The 22803-nt window shown below is 37.4% G+C and overlaps 1 protein-coding gene across 1 annotated transcript in view; it reads left to right on the top strand.

Annotated features, from left to right (window-relative positions):
* Positions 1–22803, top strand: part of LOC114648454 (filamin-A-interacting protein 1) — a 208681-nt gene that overhangs the window by 50251 nt on the left and 135627 nt on the right. The window contains 1 exon segment of the mRNA XM_051925552.1: positions 12976–13230. Within this exon segment, the coding sequence (XP_051781512.1) occupies positions 12976–13230 (255 nt within the window).

The raw sequence follows: 22803 nt of genomic DNA on the forward strand, positions 1-22803 counted from the left end.
ATCATTTTTTTACATTAATTTCTAAAATACATTTGACATAGTACCTGAAAGTACATAAATCCTGAAAATGGAATTGTTTGGAAAGCTGATTATACATTACAGATGACAATAATACGTGGGATGTGTTTGCAATTTTTTAAGTTAATATAATTTTTTACTGTCGTATGTTACATTAGTATGCCCCAGAAACTTTTATTATTAGGTGGTGTTATTTTTCAAATAAATAAAAAAACACTCCCTCCACCTAGCACATTAAAATGGTGGTCTATGGGCCACCAGGGCAAAAGTGAAACAGTTTTATAGGTTCATTACTGTCATGTGTATGGAGTGCAGTGAAATTCTTACTTGGATATACTAATTAACATGCTAATTACTTCAGCTCTGCCATCGCCAGTGTATAATTAGTGAAATTCAATTACCTTACCTCAAAACATCTCATACAAAAGCCTTATAACTTACTTAACCCATCCACTTCAAACTCAGGTATGTTCCTAACTATTGATTCAAGTCTCAAGAAAGTGCATTTTTCAAGGATATGATTTATTTTTGAGAGACTCTACCATTTTTAAAGGCCGGTGGTCCTCTTCACTTCATTCACTTCTTTCTTACACAGCAGCTCATCATCAGTAGAGGTGTGGTTTCTCATGCTTCACTTTTCCCATTGAAATTGTAATGATTATAAGGACTTAGACATGCTATTCATATGTCTGACTATGAAGATAAGGAAAGGTTTAGCTGTGTTGCTGCACCTTATCTTCTTCAGAACATTAGAATATTAGAACATTAACAATTTTGAAGGAAACTGGACATTCAGTCTAACAAAGCTCGCCAATCCTATTAACCTTCTTCTTCTTTTTCTTCTTCTTTCCTCTGCTCCCATTTAGGGGTCACCACAGCGGCTCATCTGTCACCAATCCTACTCATCTAATGTATACAAAATAACATTGAACTTGTTCTGAAGTCTCAGTGTTTACCATGAGCAAGAACATACACATACATTGATGATTCTTTTTTACCTTCACAATCTTCTGACTAAGGACAATAACGTTATAAACTGTTCTAATCAATTCAACAGTATCAAAATATCTGGAGACAAAATTACAAATAAAATGTAGCTTCTCCACTAACAAAGCCTAACACTGCTTCTACTATTTATTGGTAGCTAACTTATTTCCTACGTCAGTATCTCCTGCTGAATTCTTATCTGCCTTTCAGCAGTTACATAACACTATATTTAGTTAGCTAGAGAATGACATTGCCAAAACTGTACGGCTTTATTTCTCAACCTACAGTATCTTTAATTTCTCCTACAAGGTAATGACTCACTTGGACAATGTTTCGAACTGCAGTAGACTTTACAAAAGGGTGATTAGAAACATTTTTTCTTTTTTTCTTAAGCTGCATGTAGTTATCCTTGGAAAAGTGTGTGCTACAAACTGGTAGATGAGCTTTCTGAAGACCTTCCTTTGGGGTGCCTACATTCAAAGTATGCATACTACAAGCCATAGATAGATTCTAAATATCAGGATTAGTGTAAGAGAGTAGATGGAAACTGTTGACTATACATTTCCACATTCAGGGCATGTGACTTTTCAAACCGTTTTGCCTGAAAGGCAATATCATGCTAAACAGTTATAGACACATGCTATACTTTATCATATTTTTTGCCAGCACTGCCAATTTGGACCATTGCTTCTGTTATACTGGCTTTTGTTTACATGAAAGGTCCACCCATGACAGTCACTGTGAACAAAAGGGCCAATGCAGACATTTCCTTCCCACAGGAAATATAGTGCTAAGAATTTGTAATAATTAATAATCATTTTCAACTTGGTTTTGCTGTCATAAACATACCCAAGACATTGGGAAAGTCATATATTCTGAAGCTGTCAACTTTGTTGCTTTGATAAGTTTTAGGGTATTTTCTCAGGTGCCCCATTATAAACATCTGGAGGAGATGTGTTTCTTTTTTTTAACTTTTAAATAATGCTTCACTTAACATCACAACTTTCCAGTGCAAATTCATGTCACAGAATAATTTTGATTTTAAGTATTGGACTTTATCCACTGTTATTAGACACCCTGAGGGTCTCTATTAGAACTGCTGCATTTCCTAATGAATGTTAACTAGGCCGATCACTTCAGCTTCTAAACAGGAAAGGGTGGCACGGGATAGGGACAGGTCTCAGGAAGGCCGTAAAGGAGAGAGGAAAACACAATGGCAATGGCAATATTACTTTCATGCCAGTTTGGAAGAACAACTTTTGGGTAAGTCTGTGGATGTATTCCCTGACAGGATAATTATCAGGAGTCATAGTAGTTGTAGTAGTGGTAGTATTGTTACTTGTGCAGTGACCAGAAAAGTTCTTACTTGCCTGTTCAAACACGTTGGCATCATGATGAACTATGGGTGAATAGATGTGGTAACTTGACTGGTTATAAAAAGATAAATTAAAGGTTCACAAATTAAACAAGAGCCGTTAACCCTAAACTAAGCCTTCAGGTTGCTTGTTCAAAATGCCATGTCATTTTTAGACAGATTCCAAGTCCTTACATCTTCATAGGCATGCAAATAAGTGCAACATTTAACATGCTATGAGTAGAGATGCTCGCCAAGATGCTCATGAATTTATTAAACTGCATCATTCTATTTAATAGAAAACACAAATCAACTTACCTGATGTACTCCTTACCACTGTTTCAATGCCATTTGTGAGTTATGTACTTTAACTGGTCATGGTAGATTTGTTCTTCACTGTAACCACAAATGCATTTTTTAAATATCAAACAATTTCTAGTGAAACCACAAATGCATTTTTTAAATCTCAGACAGTCTCCTAAAATACAATAAAAATACTGATTGGCTTCAGACATTAAATAAAAAATTAAAACATTCTGTAGACGCTTGCCTTATGTCTGAAATCATCATATTTTCTCAACAATAAAGATAACTATATTGAGTGGACAGGATGAGGCTTAAAACTAAAATGACCTCTGGCCTGGCCACCTTCATCTAGGTGGAGAGAAAGAACAGCAGGCGAGGAAGTTTTCATCAGTTCAAGACCAAATGTGGAAGGCTAGAGACAAGTGTGACCTAATGGGAAACGTGTCATGTTCTCTTGGGGTACTAGAAGGAAGGCAATCCACCAGTTGTAAGGTTTCAAGGTTGATTTGCCATTACCAATCCAGCTTACCTTGGTGCCTTTGAGTTGTTGAAGAAAGGCAAAGTACACGGAGAAAACAACAGACATGGTGGAAAATGAGGAAGCTTAATACAAAGAATGGTTAACTTGGGATTTGAGCCCTGGCTTTTGAATGTTTGAGGCTGCGGGACTATCCAAAGTACCCCTATGTTGGTTACTGTAAAAGATACTACATTAAATGAACATTGATTAAAGTGAAATACCAGTGCATGAAACAGTTTTTTTTTAAAATTTGGATCATTTTGACTTATTTCAGGATTTTTGTCAGCAATTTCTAAAGGTAATGTATTTAGTAATGTAAGAATAACCTTATCCAGGTCATTGAAGTTAAGTCTGCAGATGATACCAAGCTAGGTGGATTGGCAAATAACCTAGAATCCAATGAAGCATTGCAGAGTAACTTGGACAGCATACAGGCTTAGACAGATTCATGGCAGATGAAATTTAACATAAGTTAAAGTAAAGTATTACACATAGGAAGTAAAAATGTTAGGATTGAATAGACAATGGAATGTCTGAAAATTTAAAGTACACCTTATGGGAAGGATTCAGGAATCATAGTGGACTTGACACTATCAACTGCCAGTTCAGTGTTCTGGAGCCATTAAGAAAGCTAACAGATTGTTAGGTTATATATAACAATTTGTGTAGAGCACAAGTCAAGAAGGTTATGTTCAAGATTTAAAACACACTGGTGTGGCCTCACCTGGAGTACTGCATACAGTACTAGAAAAAGTCCAGAGAAGAGTGCTAGGCTGATTCCAGGGCTACAGGAGATGAACGATAAGGAAAGAATTAAAGAGATGGGCTTTTCAGTTTATGCAAAAGAAGATTAAGAGGACACATGATTGAAAATGTTTAAAATTATTAATGGTATTGATTAGTACAGTGGATCGAGGCTGTTACTTTGAAATGAGATCAAAAAGAACATGGGGACACCGTTAGAAACTTGTTAAGGGTAAATTTTGTAGAAACATTAGGAAGTTTTTCTTTAAACAGAGAACCACAGACACATAGAATAAGCTACTGAGTAGTGTGGTAGACATTAGCACTTTAGGAACTTTTTCTAGACTTAATGTGTTTTTAGAAAAAATTAAGTAGATAGGACTGGCAAGTTTCATTGGGCTGATTGTCATGTTCTCATCTAGATTGCTTTAATATTCTAATTTATATCCAGTAAACTAGCAGCATGCACTAGACGATAAAAAGCTATTGTAGCCATTGGTTCAGGCTAGAAGGTAGCTGCAGACAGTCAAAACCACTGAGTGAAGTCCAGCATTGTTTTAATGAAGAATATTACTTAGAGATTAAGAACTGAATTCTACAGAAAACCAACAGAATCAGAGACCATCCTCACTCTGAACTTATAGTAATGAAGATGATAATCAAGGACTTCCTGATTATATCCAGTTGAAAACCAATGCAGGCACAGAGAGAAGGTGCACATCAGGCCTGGATTCAAAGCAAGGACACCAAATCTGTGAGAAAGCGGCACTAACAACAGAACCTCTGAGCCACTCTACTATATATTCATCTGAAAAAGTAAAATGAAATAATTTGTTAACTAAAGCCTACAAAATACTTTAAATGTTAAAAAAGTGCTTCAATACCAGCTACAAATTAGGATTTATAATTGTCTAGATAAGATATTCCTGAACGTACGGAAAACACTGTCACAAATCACTGAACATATATACTCTTATGGTGGCATCCCATACAATGATTTAATATCTTAATATAGCCTTCCAAAGTGACATACGTTATCAGAATGTTTGAAAAACACTGTAGTTTTTGACATTCATTTGTATTTTTAAATTCACTAAATAAATTTTATCAGTTTATTCTGTAGGGTCTTTACTGTCAGGTTTACAGAGTTCAGTGAAATTCTTACTTGCATGTGCTATTCAACACATTGCAATCTCTGGTGCCATGATTAGTGAATATAACTACCTTACATCAAGACTTTTGTCTTCCTTACCTGAAAAAATCTCACAACAATATTAGCATTATAGGAGAGAGTTCCATGCCTATCTTGGTAGCATTGGGCTCAATAAAGGAATTAAATCAAAGACACTAGTCTAATGAAGGGGAGCACACATATCAACAATTCTTCAGTCTGAACCTGTTTAGATTGATTAAAATAAAGCTGAAATAAATGAAGAAAGGTCTGTGCGACCACGGGGAGACAAGCAAAGTTCACTCAGGCAGTAATTGGACAGAAGCAATGAAGTAACAACAGTAGCCACTCCACCTTTCCACTTTCCAAATTGCATAACAATCTTGAACTGTATTAATTAGAGTCAGGATCATTGGTAGAGCCTAGTCTGGCAGTTTTGGGTGCAAAGCAGGAAAAACTCTTGGACAGCACATCAATCCATCAGTGGACCCACTCTCACAAACACAATTCCAGAACCAATTCTGAATCATCAGTTTGTTTAGCAGCATATCTTTGTAATTGTGATAGGAAAATTAGAAGAAAATCCACATACATATGGAGAGAATGCGACAGCACCACACAGACAGGAACTGGCCATGAAAGTCAAACTCAGGACACAGGCAGTTCTAACTACTGCTGCAGCGTGCCTCTCTACTTACTAAATAGGATTATAAATACAGCTTGAAATGAGGATGTTTCCATGATCTTCTCATCACAACTGCATGTAAAATTACAAACCCTCCCCAAGGAAATATGAAAGCCATACTTATTTCACATGGAGAAATGCCAGAGAGGAAGATGTGTTTTGATAAAATCTTGTAATTTTGCCCTTTGCATCAAACTTTAATTAAGATCTCTTTATTATCAGGGCAGCATGCCATGGTGGAGTGCAGATCATTAAATCTTGGTTGGATTCCCATATTTGTGGGAGTTCTCTCGGGGACTCTGGTTTTGTCTCACAGTCCACAGCCATGTGGTCAGGTTAACTGGCGAGTCTAACCTGGCCTGATGGAAGCCACCATGCTTCTGCATGGACTGGTATTCAGTCCAAGGTTGAGTTCTACCTTATGCCTGATGTTGCTAATATCGGCTCCTTCTCCATGAGGCCCTATACTGAGTAAACATGTATAGACAACCAATGCAATGTGGAAAAACGAATGAATATAGAACAATTCTGGAACTGCAGGCTGTTTCAGCATTAAGCCAAATTCACAAACTATTATTTATTGCTGTGAGGTTTGCAGTGCTTAGCTCATTAATTCAAACTGTTGGGAAAAAAACACAACATTTGAGAACATTTCAAAAACCTCCATGCCTCCTGTGGAACTGCTTCAGTGTCATTTTTTGTCTTTTTTTTGTTTCTGTTTTTGTAATAATGTGGATTTAAGAGTGGCAATGACAGGTGGTAATCTTGGCCTTTTCTGCCTTTGGTTTATGTTATTCTGCATTGCATTTCGGGTTCATTAATATGTGCATATTGATATAATCAAATGAAATATTCACAGCCCGAATGAATCTGACATGAATTGTTTGTAGGCATGTAATTTAGGAGTAACAATCTGACAAAATCTACACATGTTGGATGAATTAGGCCCATTGATGTTTCATTGTGCATGTTGGATATTACTTGACATTTTAATCAACACATCTCTTTTGATCTTTATGTAATAGCAAAAGCTAATCCATTCATCCAGAGTTTCTTAATGTTCTTTTTTATGTTACAAAGTTATCTGCAGGTAAAGTCAATCCCAGCAGCATCAAAAGCAAGTTAGTATATAAGAGTATAAAAGAAGATTAGAAATTTAACAAACTAGTGGAGACCATTCAGCCTATTAGGATCATTTGCTTAACTAACTAAGCTATCCCCATATCTTATCCAGATACTTCTTAAAGGTTGTCAAGATTTCTGCTTCAACTACAGAGCTCAGTAGTTTGTTTGAAATTCCCACAAGTCCTTCTGGATTTAGTCCTAAATGTATTTCCCCTTAGTTTCCACTTAAAATTTCCATTGGTGTTCTTGAGTATGTAATTCAACGTTAATTTGAAAGAATTTGTCTAGATCTACTTTATCAATGGCTCTAAGAATTTTGAAGACCTGGGGCCTCATGTATAAACGGTGCGTACGCACAGAAATGTTGCGTAAGAACGTTTCCACGTTCAAATCGCAATGTATAAAACCTACACTTGGCGTAAAGCCATGCACATTTCCACGGTAGCTCATACCCTGTTGTACGCAAGTTCTCCGCTCGGTTTTGCAGACTGGTGGCACCCAGCGTCAAAGCAGTGCTACTGTTCCTGTGTGGTTACCCTTTCTTAGATCCACATCCACGACAGCGGCTTTATCAAATACACTGAAATTAACCGCATATCGTTCATAAATTTAATGCATCTGATTGTAATTAACCTGTAACAATATAATGGTCCACACAATGGTCAAACTATTCTAAATACCATAACTGCTTTAGCGTTGTTACTCTCACTGCACCTTCTTCTTCTTCTTCTGTCAGCTGCTCCCGTTAGGGGTTGCCACAGCGGATCATCTTTTCCCATATTACTCGCACTGCACCACTCGGAGTATTTATATCACTGTATCTGAGTGTGAATCACAGATCTACAGCGATTGGAAAGAGAATTATCGGTATACAGCATCAAGCACTCGTTGCCTCAGCCATTCGCTATTTGAACTGCTCTCATCTGACCAACGCTTCACAGCCTTTCCCGTTCGGACCTTGCGGTTCACAAACAGTTTCATCCCAAGAACTATAAACACACTCAATCAGTCCATCAAGTGCTCCTTGTAGAACTGTTTGTACTTGCAAGTTACCTTGAGGTAATTGTACTTATGATACAGTTATAATATTGCACAACCTGAGCCACTTGATAAAGCGCGTATTTACATATGATGACAATATCATTTTTAAGATGAAATGCAGCAAAATATGTTGATTATATTATACAGATAAAACTTTAACTTTATCTACACGGTGCCGCAGCGCTAGCGAGCTTGAGCTTCGTTCACGGTTTGTTCCTGCCTCGCACTGTTTTCATGCTGTGGCTGGCGCGACACTGGAAGGATAGATGGATAGAATAATTAAACATTACGAAAATATTTTGATGTTCCTTAAAAGTTTTGAAGAATCGGCGTTCTAAGCTTACAGATGGCTTAACGTCTGTTACAGAGATGATTGTGTGGCGATGGGGTATTTGGAGAAAGAAAAGTAAGGACAGGAATTGGGGGTTAGTACGTTTGAAAAAGACAGTAATCCTGTAATAAAGCATTTCATTGAAGGTCGCGCATGGCGTAGCAAGCATCTTGCTGTAAGACATGAACAATCACTACGCCACCGTGTTCCCATGTTTAATAACATGCTTTAACTCATACTGTATCATCATGAAAATGATATCATGTATACTTCTCAGTATTTTAATTACTAAGAAAGCTGTAATATTATGTACGTAATAGATTCTGTGTTCTGTCGGAGGAAGAGCACGTAGTGATTCGGGCACATACAGAACATAGAAGAAAATATACAAAACAAAGCATTTAACGTGCTACTTTAGTTATGATGGGATTTGAGAAACTAGTAAATTAAACGATTTTAAGATGAAGTTTATGATGTTCTACTTTAATGACAAAATAAACTACGTGATTAAAGTGGAAATTTCGAGATTAAAGTTGACATTTCGTGCTTTTTTCACACTGTGTGCCTTTTTTTTCACTGTACCCTAATAAGCTTTCATATGACACTCAGACAGTGGGCTACGAGTCGCCTTTTCACGCCGACTTTGATATGTGACAACTTTTTTATTTCGGGCACTGTGCAATTTTGTGAACTTGAGCTTTCGAGTTTCTCCGACACACTATGTCACTCGATCAACTTCCTTTTGTGGCTTATATAACTGTTTAAACCAACAAATAGTATGTTTTTCTTTGCCTCCATTTGGTATTCGCTGAAATTCTTCTATTTTTCCTCGTACTTTTGCCATTGCCTTTTCACAGAATGCTGGGCTTAAGGGCTATTTATATTGATTTGCATATTCAAAGAGGCATAATTCTGGGAGGAGTTGGGGCGGGACAGCAAGCGCGTGCACGTGCGTTTATTTCCACGCTGAGCGGGATTTATGTACCGGAAGAACGCAGAAGTTGGTGAACGCACAGATTCCTGCATCTGGATTTTTCTGTGCGTAAGCACATTTCGGCTTTTGTGCTTACGTCATGTTATAGTTGAAATTCTATGCACGGTGTTATGCATGAGGCCCCTGGATTGGGTCCCCATGCAGTCTCCTCTGCTTGACACTAAATAGATTTAATTCTCTGAGTGTGACATTCTCCTTAAAGGTGCACCAGGTTGCCTTCCTCTGCACGGCTTCAAGTGCTGCCATGTCTTTCTTGTAGCATGAGGACCAGAACTGCACAGAACTTCAGATGAAGTCTCATTAGTGTGTTAAATAGTCTAAGCATAACATCCCTTGATTTATATTTAACAGTTTTTACAATATAACCTAACATTTTCTTTCCTTTTTAATAGCTACTGCGCAATGCCTGGATGATCAAAATACAGTGGAACCTCGGTTTGCGAGCATAATTCGTTCCGGAAACGTGCTTGCAGTCCAAAGCACTCGTATATCAAAGTGAATTTCTCCAAAAGAAATAATGGAAACTCAGAAGATTCGTTCCACAAACCAAAACTATTCATATAAAAATGATGAATACAAAATATAAAGTAAAAATACATAAAACAAATTAACCTGCACTTTGCCTTTGAAAAGAATCATGGCTGGTGTGAGTGAGTTTCTAAACTCTTGTGGGATTCCACCCAACGGGACAACATGTAGAAGATTCCAAAGCAATCGCAGTCTCCCAGCGCTGTAGCGGTTCGCCATAAAAGAGAATCCGAAAAGATCGCGGACATGCTCTAAGCGCCTGCCGTCGATGGGTGATACAAGGAACAAGGAACATTATAAATGCGCAGGACACAGTATGACTTGGCCACGACCCTGTCTTACTGCTGTGTCTGTGTATAGGAGAGTGGCAGATCCCGCTACAATAAATAACTGCGCTGTTGTTGTTTCAAGCTGAAGTTGACTATATGAGTGAGGCACGCCGACTCAGACGGAGAATAGGAGATGATTGCCCACAATCCTGCAGCGAGAGAAAGAAGAATCATCAGCTCAGTTGTGATCACATGACGCTCAGCAGACAAAGCGTATACATAGTACTCGTATTGCAAGACCTCGCTCGTTTATCAAGTCAAAATTTATCAAAAATTTTAGCTCGTCTTGCAAAATACTCGTAAACCAAGTTACTTGCAAACCGAGGTTCCACTGTATTGTGTTGACATTAACTTGCAAATCCTTTTCAGAGGTTGTGTTCTGTAGGCCTCATTAATGTTCATTTTTGCCTAGGTGTAGCTCGTTGCATTTTTCTCCATTAAATTGCATTTTCCACATGTTTGCTCAGTTCTGAAGATTATCCAAGTCTGTTAGATTATTTTGCTGCTTCCTCTGTGTCTGTCATTCCTCTAATTTTAGTATCATCTTCAAAGTTTACTAATAATATTGAGATCAATGTCATTAATATAAATCAGAAAAAAGTAATAAATCCAGGACAGGCCCCTGAGGGGTTTCAATGAGATCACTCCATGTCTTATCTGTATTCTTTATTTCCTGCCAGTTAACCAACTTGAGATCCAGTTTTGCAGGTTATATCTGATGCCTGTAGCTTCTAGTTTTATGGTTATATAAAGCAAGGCCTAGACATTCACCTATCCATATTCCTGTATAAAACATTCATATAGGGCCCACAAACAACATAACATGGAAAGCATAGGGATGTAAGGTGAACCCAGAGATTATGGGGAAAACACGTAGAACGGGATTGGTACTGATGTTAGATATAGGAGGGTAAATGGCAGCAGCCCTAAACCATATCTTTTCTAATCCACTTATCCAGTTTAGGGTTGTGAAAAGCCAATGCCAAAATTAGGCAACAAGCTGAGAATGAACAAGTCTATCTCCAGTTTACCACACTGAGATCCACACAAGGCCAATTGTGACTAACCAATTAACATTTATGTTTTGGGAATGTGGAAGGAACACTGGACACTCCATGCATACACAGAGAGAAGTTACAAACTCCAAAGAGGAAGCACCGGGCTGGGGGTCAAGACACACACTCTAAGGTAGGGATACAGCTACAAGTGCCCCACCATGCCACAAGTCCTATGACTGAATCATAAAACATTTCAATGCACTACACAAGTATTTTTAAGTGGTTGATTTGCACATTCTGCCAAAGGCAGCAAATCATTTGGCAAATCTTCCAGTTAGCTGCAGTTCTATTTATTTTGATTGCAAGTCAGAATTAATAATTGACTAATAGTATGTAGAGCAATTTTATCTCTTGTTTCACTCTTGCTGCCCTATGGACATTATCTCAAACTACCAAAGTTTACCATCTTGAGATAAGTGAGGAGCCTGAGAGGGGACGTGGGAGTAAATTGGGGGGAGTTTAAAAAAAAAAAGTTTCCATGAATTACTATCTTGTGTGAACAACTTATCATCTTTTTCCCACAACACAACGTGTCCCCGTTGTAAAATGCTTAAAAGCTTAAACATTCTGAGCAATGCATAAATGAAATCCAAGGATGTGTGTTCATTTTCTAACTGCAAAATAGCATTGTGGGAACCTGAGACTAGCGTGGCAGCATTGGCTACAGTACTTGCTACAGCCCGCTCTCTCAGCTTTGATGAGTGGAAATGACAATTCAAGCCGTATTTCATGTTGTGTTTGGAGAAATGTTACGGACAAAATTAAATAAATACATCAGCAACAAAAAACATATTGACATGTATGACACATTTATTTATTTGCGCTCACATTTCATATTTTTATTGTCACAATTCACAGTAATTTTATTTATTAGCATATTTTTTATTTAATTTTGTCCAAAATATTCCACAATAGACCTTATATGTACATAGGAGGAACATGCAAAACTAATTTGGATTGGGTATGTGTCAGCATAACCTGCCATCCAGGGTTTATTCCTCCCTTGTGATCAGTGCTTCTGGGAAAGCCACTGTATCTCCCAGAAGTGGGTTAAGAAAATGAAAAGTGGAATGAAGTATATCAGTTTGTACTTTAATCCTAATATCCATTACTCCTTTCCTGTATTTCCAGGATAGACTCCCAATTGTTGTAACCCTTGTTGGAAATACACCACACATCTATCTATCTATCTATCTATCTATCTATCTATCTATCTATCTATCTATCTATCTATCTATCTATCTATCTATCTATCTATCTATCTATCTATCTATCTATCTATCTATCTATCTATCTATCTATCTATCTATCTATCATATAGTGCCTTATTTATCTACCTATTTATTTATTGGATTCTACAAACAACTAATGATTTTTTTTTGTTTTTATGATTATTTTATATTATTGGGTTATTATTGGGTGATTTTTGCCAAGCATCTAACATCTTACAATGTCATGAGGCAGATTACTGGACACAATGAGGGTTGTCACATATGTCATGTCATAAGAACACTGGTTTGCTGCAGGGCACATTTATGTACATCTCAACCTGTTCATGCAGGCCCACTTACTGACTTGCATATATATGAGATGTAAAATGAATACGGTAGAACTGCAAGTAAAATCTATGCACACAAACAGAAAATGAGCTAGGATTTGAACCCATGACTCTGGACCTGTGATGCAGCAGTGCCACTACCTACCTACCTACCTAATCTCTAGCCCACAGCTATAATCTGAAAACACAGGCCCATATTTCCTGACATTTATTCTTTTGTCTACAGATCAGAATGAGATCCCGCAGCAATGGTGTAGAAGGATCTTCCAGTAGACAACCAGTGAATGGCTCATCAGAGGAGGATCAACCTTCAAAAAATTGCAGAAAATCCCAGGTGTTGAAAGAAGGAGAGGAAAAAATCTCCAGGACCATGAAAAGCCATCTTAAAAATCCAGAGAGCACTGAACGCAAACCTAAACTGTTGGAGCTTTCCAAAGATGACCTTCTTTGTCTGTTGGGTGTGATGGAAGGAGAGCTTCAGGTAAACAGAAATGTAACTTTGATTTATTATTTAATCTGTTCTAACCCCACTTTTTTCAGTCATAGTGTACCATGTGTATGAGCATCACTAGATACAACAACAATAAGATTTATTTATATAGCACATTTTCATACAAATGATCTGTGCTGGTATCCCGATGGTTGCCGGTTCGATTCCAAAAGAGATCCTACTCTGCTGGGCCTTTGAGAAAGGCCCTTAACCTGTAATTGCTCCAGGGGCACTGTACAATGGCTGACCCTGCGCTCTGACCCCAAGGGGTATGCGAAAACTAACAAATTCCTAATGCAAGAAATTGTATAAGGCGAAATAAAGAACAAAAAAAAAATGATGTAGCTCAAAGTGCTTTACATGATGAAGAAAGAGAAAAAAGACAAAATAAATAAGAAAATAGAATTAGGGAACACTAATTAACATAGAATAAAAGTAAGGTCCAATGGCCAGGGAGGACAGAAAAAAAACAAAAAACTCCAGATGGCTGGAGAAAAAAAAGTAAAATCTGCAAGGGTTCCTAGACCACGAGACCACCCAGCCCCCTCTAGGCATTCTACCTAACATAAATGATCAGTCCTCATTGTATTCAGGGTTCTCATGGAAGAACTTGATGATGGCATTAGATAACACACCCAAACTCACACACACACAGGGCCTATTGGACAGTCATCAGTTAATGCAACATCCACAACTTTGAAATGTGGGAGGAAATCAGAATAGTCGATGATAGCCAAACACTCACAGGAGGAATATGCACACTCCAGACAGACAATGACCTGGCCAGACAATGGATTTTTTATTCTTTCATCATATATTAAGACTCCAACACCAGCTCCTATTAAATTCCTACCAAATGTTAAAGTAGAGCTCAAGACAGTTGAAAATGAAAAATGCTGCAGTGTAATTACTGTATGCCTGTATGTGTCATGTTCCCCCTTAATCTTTTTGGCAGGCAGCACATTTCTTTCTGTAACAGCTTTTCAGCCAAGGATGTGGGAATATTTTGCTTATTATTAAGAAGCACAAATGTTCATCTATCTTTGCTCCTTAAGTAATGTCTGCATTATTGATAACCTTATTTGGCATTAAAGTGTGGTCAGTGGCAACGTTTTAAATGCCTCAACTGCTCCCCAGCTGTGGTTTTTAGTAATAAAGGCTGATAACTACAGTATTTAAGATCTTGGCCATTCAGCAACCTGAAGGCATACTGTACAGTATATGGAGAAACTGAAGAGTTCAGTCATATTTCACAACTAAGGCATATCTCCAATTTGTACTAATATTTAACTCCTGCAGAACACATGTGCCTCATAATTCCTTGTTTGACATAAAACAAAAACATGTGGACTTACTCCAGCACAAAAAAACACTTTTTGTATTGTCTAGTTGACTTTTAATACAAGATGTACACATACTGTATGCCTCATTACTATCTATCTATCTATCTATCTATCTATCTATCTATCTATCTATCTATCTATCTATCTATCTATCTATCTATCTGTCTGTCTGTCTGTCTGTCTGTCTGTCTGTCTGTCTGTCTGTCTGTCCATGCCAGTAGTTTCCTCTCAACATCTGGAGCAACAGATGATTCTGAGTAAATGGCACATTGCAGGCAAGCAGTGTGTTGTGCTGTCTTCTGCTTGCAGACTTGTCAGGTTTTCTTTTCGTTTACGATCATTTCCTGTAATAGAGGGGCTGTCATCGCCATGGCAATGAATTGTAACACATATGGTGTATTCCTCTTTATGTTACTATATATATTTTCTACTTCTTTTGTCTATTGTCTTTATGTGTGTAACACACTTGAACAATTGAATTACACATGCAAGGATAATAAAGTTCACTTTAACCCTGACCTTGGTGCTCATGCCAGCACAGTCTTCATCTGGAGGGCAGTCTTTAATTGAGTAGCATTCCATTACGCTGTTTGGTATTAGGTGCTAGGAGAATCACAACAGTGTTTGTATTAATACAACAGGAAAATGACAAAGTAGACCAAAGATTATGTTGTCCACTAATAAGAAAAGTTTGAATTGCCTGATTTTATGTTTAATAGTTCTCTAGCAGAGGGTACAATGTGTTGTCTGGATTTACATAAAGTGCAGTTGTGGTCACTAAATAAAATCTCCAAGGGGAAACATTTTTGCTCCAAATCAAAATGTCACTGACTAAACCCACTGTTGGGAGCAACTTTACAAAACTATGCCAAGTCTCAGAAATGCCTCTTAAGGGGACTTCTCTAATAAAGGGCAGGTTAGTCAGTCATTTTTGAATCCACTTTGACCTGAATAGAGTATCTGGGTGTGCTGGAGCCTATCCCAGCAGGAACAAATCCTGGACAGGGTGCCAATAAATTGCACACCTCAACCTCATACTAGGGCTAATTTGGCATTGCTACAGGGAGAACATGCCAACTCCACACAGGAAAAACGAACCCTGATCTCCTTACTGCAAGGCAGCATTGATACCACTGCACCACCTTAAAGGGCATGGGTAGTCAATAAATAATGTTTCATATGGGGAAGAAATTTTCAAAGGAAGCTTAGCTTATGCTTTGCCCATGTATACATTTGGTGGAGAAAGGTTCAACAATGTGTATTTCGATACGTGACAAACACACATTCAGCTTTATGTATTACAATGTAGATGATATAAATATCTCTCTCTATATATATAATCCAATGTCTGTCTGTCTGTTCACTTTTCACGAGAGAACTACTTAACGATTTAGATTGGGTTTTATTCTAGAATTTGCTTGAACATTCCGGTTGATTTTGCGACTTCTCTCATCGTGCTATGAATCATAGTTTGCTTGCAGGAGTGATATATTCACGCTATTCTGAGACAGAGGCTGCAGGCCAAGGGGAGGGGGAAGCGTGACGTCAGAAGTAGGAGCTGGGCAGGGCCCTCCTCACTCATGTGCCAGCCTCCATTCGAGTCGCTCTACCTCTGCGTTTTGGAGCATAACTTGCATCCGTTTAGTTAGCGATACCTTTTTGTTTATTCAGTTTTAATGTTTGTCCAGTTTCACTACCACACGGACAGAGCCGTGGGGAAGGGCTAGTCATACTGTATATATGTGGCCGACCAACCACAAGTGTAACATGGTAGGTAACCACCTATTAATCAGATTGTGCTACACCCTTTCTGGTGTTTTGTTTTTCTAATTTTTACCAAATTTTTTCCATTCTGTTGAATTGTTTTTTATTTTAAAATGTTTGCAGAAAGGATGCTGGGGCACTTTCCACTGACATAGTCAGCCATAATGGCCATTTTTTGGCTATTTTTCTTAGTGTGCATTTTTCTTGTGTAGAGATATTACCTTCCATGTGTTTCCACTTACATCTGCTGCTGCAAGTTCACATTATACCAAATGACAGTACAATTAACTTAAACATGAGAAATATTCACAGATTACAATTTAAGATAGTAATCTAACATCAGGCCTCTGTTCATGGCTGTTTCCTGTCTGACACAATGTCCTGACTACAGAGGCTGTGACCCCTGCGACTCTGAGAATAGTATGGTATGATATGGCATGTCTTCTCATTACACGTGCCTACCAATGCAGAATAAACAAGGTAAAAGTGAACTATTTATTGCAAAGTAAAAAGAAGGAAAAGTACTCCCTATTGCAGTTGCAAAGCTTTTGAGTTAATGTCTTGGGGTCAAACATGACTGGGTAAAACAGTGTTTTGTGTAAGACAGAAGAGAATAAGTTTATTTTACTCTTTGCAAAAAGTAACAGTAAATCGATTAAGATACTGCTACCACTACTTATTCCAGATGTAAACTAAAAGAATTTGTTAATCAATTTGTAAATTCTTTTCTCTCTTTCCACTTTACTGAGACTCAGTTCTCAAATTCCACATTGTGACAGTTTATGGGTCCCCGTGACCCCTTAAACCCTCAGACCAGACGTCAGACACCAGATAAAAGTTCAGGAAGGAACAGTTTCAGGTTATAGGGCATGTAGAATTCCCTGAGACTCCCTACAGCGTCTCCTGGAGGTCCCCATGGTATCCAGCAGGGTTGGTTGTAAAAACTACAAGGTCCATGAGGCCCTGCTGGAATTCGGGGAACCTCTATGCCGCAGGGAGAGCTCCATCTGGTGGCCTGGGGGTGTTGGCCGGGATGACAGGCCGGCCATCCCTCACAACATTTATTCGGAGCCTTTCCCTATCTATCTATCTATCTATCTATCTATCTATCTATCTATCTATCTATCTATCTATCTATCTATCTATCTATCTATCTATCTATCTATCTATCTATCTATCTATCTATCTATCTATCTATCTATCTATCCACCCAAGTTCATATTTATTTCAGATGAGAGTGCTCTATGTCCAAACCATGTCAGGTATAAACTATTTGAATGGTCTTGGATGTATGCAAATGAGTCTTAGGTAAATATGCTCATTGCATGTGGGAGAAATAATGGGCACCTTTATAAGCATTAGAGAAATAAACCAAAATAATAAGCCTTGAAAGCTTGCATATTGTAATCTTTTTATTTAGCTAATAAAAGGTGTAATTTTGCTTGACTTCTAACTACATTCATAATGGCTACTACAGTATAACCCCCTAGTACTACAGAAATAAACTGGAAAGGCACCTATTCTTACAGATATATGCCCTCTGGTGGATCTACAGCTTTATCTTTCTGCCTTTCGTGTAACCTTTCTTGGGAAAACCACTTGGCAATTTGAAGACAGAGAGTGTTCCAGTGCATTGAAGTTCTATTACATAATATTCATTATTTCTGTGTAACAATATGGCAGCTACTGTATAAAGTTATTGAAAAGAAGCAAAAACTTCTTGACATCTTTTAAATCCTGAAAATAGGCAGCTGAAACAGTAATGGCAATAATGCTACATTTTATGCAACTGTAGATTTTAAGAAAGTTCCATTTCCGTGTCTTTCAGTCAGGTTAATTAGTACTTGGACAGTAGCACAATTTTCATAATTTTGGTTCTGTACACCCCCACAATGTACTTGAAATAAAGCAGTCATTATGTGACTGAAGTGTAGACTTTCAGCTTTAATTTAAGGGGTTTACCAAAAATATTGTAGGAGCCGTTTAGGAATGGCAGACATTTTTATACATTGTCCTCCAATTTTCAGGGGCTCAAAAGTATTTGGACATTTGACTGAAAAGCTGTTCCATAGCCAGGCGTAAGCACCATTTGTAAATGAGGCCCATGATCTGGGCAGCTCCACTAGTAGCACAGTAAAGTTGTCAGCTCACCTTATCTTTTGGAGAAAGGCCATATCAGGTCTTTTTAACTTTCTTTTTGCTACTTCTTGGCTATTTTGTTTGCCACTTTTGGCTGTACTTTGGTACATTGTTTTCCATTTTTTGCATCTGTATTTTATGATCTTTTTTTGTTCTTTTTTTGTTTACTTCAGTTTGATGTTTATGTCCATTAGAGGTTTAATTAAAATGGGCAGGTGCCCACACTTACTGTTCAGGGTCAGGCACTGAAGCTTCCTCTGCTGGCTAGTGTTCTTTCAAATGAGCAATATGGCCCATTAGGTCAATTCAACACCACATGTGCTTATCATTTTTTTCAAGAGTAGGTATCATGCAGTAGTCAGCAAAAACTGTATTCAGATCTGAAACATAATCCATTTTACATTTAGTAGAAGTGTAGGGGTGATCCAGACACTCATTACACATTTACTTTGTATTTTTGTCTTTTTAAATTTTTTCCATTTTTCTTTTCAGCTTTAAACAATTAATTCATAACCAGCATGACCAAAGGATACACAGTGTACTGAAACAAGAATAGCCATTAGTTAGTGAGGCTAACCAAATTTTTAAAAGAATTTAACCTCTTGGTTCTTAATAGTGTATATTTTAGGGGGTCTTGTCCATTAATTTCTTAAGCAGTACTGCTGGTAACGGACAATGCCATTTAATTAGTCAATTTATTGTAATTTTTTTTCCATCACTGTTGGGTGTTTAGTGTGACATAATTAATACATGTGTGACAAAAGATCAGCAGCAAATGTGTGCCAACAAAAGCATGCAGTGACAAATGCGATGGGGAAAAAAGTGGGCATCTAGAACCCCCCCTTATTAAAAATTATCTCCATTGCATATACAGTACACATATAAATGTCACTTCAAGTATGATATATGTAACTGTGATTTTTTTTAAATGGAAAGAACTATTTTTATAAAAATAACACGAAAGAAATAAAGAAAATGTAGAAAAACAAAACTAGCATATTGAAGTATTACACAAATGAAGAGAAAACACAAAAGCATTGAAATAAACATGTAACCATACTGTAAAGCCCAAACCTAGTAAGTTAATGTTAATGGTACTTGCCATAAGTGCTTAATTTGACCAGAATGTGAGTTTCACAAAGCCACATAGATAATGGATGATTCTGTTTTACCACTATAAGCTAAAATGTTAATGGAATATTCTTAATGCTGTAATATATTTGCAGTGTGACAATAGAATCATCTCAGACTGTTAGATCGACACACAAACTGTTCGATAGATTAGATTGTCTGCAAATAGAATGGCTCTGAGGCATATAGTTTTCTGGCCATAAGTCAAAAAGTATTTCTTAGTATATGTGTTGACATATGGAAACTTAAAGTAATAAAATTAAGATACATAAGCTTTAAACAGAAACATCACAAACAAGAAGTATTTCTTTTTTGTCTTCATTATCTATTTTTTCCTTTGTTTTTTTGTGTTAACTGTTTACTTTGAATTTTACTTTAACTTTTATAATGAAGACAGTGGACTTTTTTTGAATACAGTATTTCCATCATACTAATGATCAAGCCTTTCCAGTAGCTGTATTTGGAAGTATTTTGGAAACAATCGACAAATGCAGCTACACATACTGTGCATTTTAAAGCACCACATTACTTGAAGTGCTTTGCAAAAGGTCTAAAAGCAGCATGTGTCCATATATCGGCGTTAACTGTTGCAGGTTGCAGTTAAGCTGGACATTTGATTTGAACATCTCTAGTTCTTGAGGGAAGTATCCGCAAGCTCTTCGAAAGCACCAATTCTTATTACGAGGCACAAAACCTAAAGTTAGAAATATTTTAATGTACAGGAAAAGCATTGCATTACATTGTAAGTGAGCATTAAATTGAATTTCTGTACGTTTCTCCATAGTAGCTGTCCATGATATAAATAGCAATACCACTGATTGCACAGATTTGTCACTACGTGCATTATACCTGCATTCATTTGTTGACACACTTTTGTCACTATTGCATTCTTGATCTATCCTGTTCTTAATTCCTGTGTAAGTTGTAACTGTTACATTGTAACCGTACATTAGACTGTTATGTCAACTGAACATTACCCAAGGAAGTTATCAGTGGAGTCTTTTGTACTGATATTAAATGGATTAAATGGTCACTTCTTACATCTCCCCTACAATTGCTCAGCTAGCTACTTTAATCATTCTGTGCTAATTAGTGTATCTGGATTCTTTTTTGAAATCTTACTTGAGTGTAAGAAATGGTTCACTTTAACACTAGAATACCAGAGCCTACGAAAAAACTCGTAGATCCGTCCCACCTTAAATCGCTTCTTAAATCCAATCGCACCTCTCCGCCATCGTATTTTGTCTTCTAAATGTGCAGATAAAGACAAGCTGCAAGCAGCCAGCTATTCCATCCCTCCACCGACTTAGAACGTGCACAAACTTCTCCCAGCTCATGACTTGATTGATTATCTGGGAGTGAAGTGGAGTTTCAGAGTGGAAATAATAGATTGTTATTTGGAACACACGCATTTCATGTGTGTTGCGTTTCTACAGTAATCTGTGTAAACACATTTTTAAAACAGAAACATTTTCATATTCTAGTAGTAAATGACAAAATGTAGGCATAAACTATATAATGTATAAAGCCTGAAGTCCAAATATCAATGAAACACTTTCACAAAAAGGTACAAATATAACAGAACAAGTGCGCTTTTATTCAAAAATATAACTGCAGAAAAAAAAGCCACCTTAGTGTGTGACATTGACACACATTCACTGTGGTGCAACAGTATCAGTTGCTGACTGGGAATTAAAAGGTCATGAGTTCGATCCTGCACGACTCCCTTTTGAGAAGTGAACTGCTCTTATTTTTACTATTTTAGAATAAAAAGATACATTTGATTTCAGTCTGTAACAGCCGGTGTAATTTATGATACTTGGAAAGGTTAACTTTGTTTTTTTTATTCAGTTTTCATTCTCTCAGTCGCGTTCAGGATCCTTCCCTACCCCATCTGACACTGCTGTTTTCACATAAAGATGTGCTATAGCTGTGCAGTGTATCACATACATACTAAATACCCCCCCCTAACCCCCCCCCCCAGGGATCTTACACACAAACGCTGGTGAATCTGCCTTCTTCGTATCTCACCGTCACTTGATTTTCTTTTTATTCAGTTTTATTGAGTGTTCCTGCTCACGCGGAATTAGTATGCACTTTATGGTCTATAATGTCAAAAAAAACAAAACAAAATAGAGACATACAGTATGTATATATGATATTTGGAATTATTCGTTTTATGACCTGTGTAGTACATTTTGGAAAACTTTGTGGCACGGATGCAACATTATTCATATTATTCATATTCATTCGCATAACATCTTGTGGTTTGTATTCAGTGACCGTGTGTTTTTTTTTCCCCCGATCTTGCCAGTCCCCACATGTTGCTGTGTGCTGTTTCTTTTGTACTCCAGGACATGCAGAGGAAAGCATAGTAAAGAGCAGTAACTTCAGCGCCATATGCAATCATCAGACACTCCCCATCTGACACTGCTGTTTTCACATAAAGATGCGCTATAGCTCTGCAGTGTACTTGTGACTGCATTCTCATACCAAAGCTTGCAAACTGAAATGTCTGCATGCACTTTTTGTGTCATTACACGTGTATTTTTTGAGCATGCCTGTTTCGCTCAAACACAGGAACATACAGTATGTTGATGTAAAAGTATAACAAAACAAGTGCACTTTTATTCAAGATTATAACCGAAGAAAAAAGAAAGCAAGTTACAGTAGGTGGTTGATATGACAGCTTGCGTGGTGCAATGCTAAGAACTGCTGATTTCCATTCTGTGCTATATAAAATCATCAGATTCAAATGTTAACAGTTCCCACTCACCCAAGGAGAGCTCTTCCTACATTTACGACATGTGTACATGTTGCAGTGTACACACCTCTCTGTGCTATGGTTCCTATTACACTGAACAAGCACCTGTAATTTGCAGCTCTATTCATTATCTCAAAACACCACGCAAATTCACAGTAATTCCCAGTTATGTCCACCACTCACACCCACGCCCACAACCATACAGAACTGATACCACATCAGAGAATTTCCAGTTCCAGCATAAATTCACACCCGATCTGACGCTGTTCGTTTTCAAATAATATTGCATTAGTGCAATGATGTTTTCACATATATTGTCTTTCTTTCAGTGTGTAATAGAAACCACAGCATAGAGAGAAGTGTGTACATTGTAACAGGTACACACGTTGTAAATGTAGGAAGATGATCCTTGCGTGTGTGTGA

Source organism: Erpetoichthys calabaricus, chromosome 3, assembly GCF_900747795.2.
Source record: "Erpetoichthys calabaricus chromosome 3, fErpCal1.3, whole genome shotgun sequence".
Classification (NCBI taxonomy): Eukaryota; Metazoa; Chordata; class Cladistia; order Polypteriformes; family Polypteridae; genus Erpetoichthys; species Erpetoichthys calabaricus.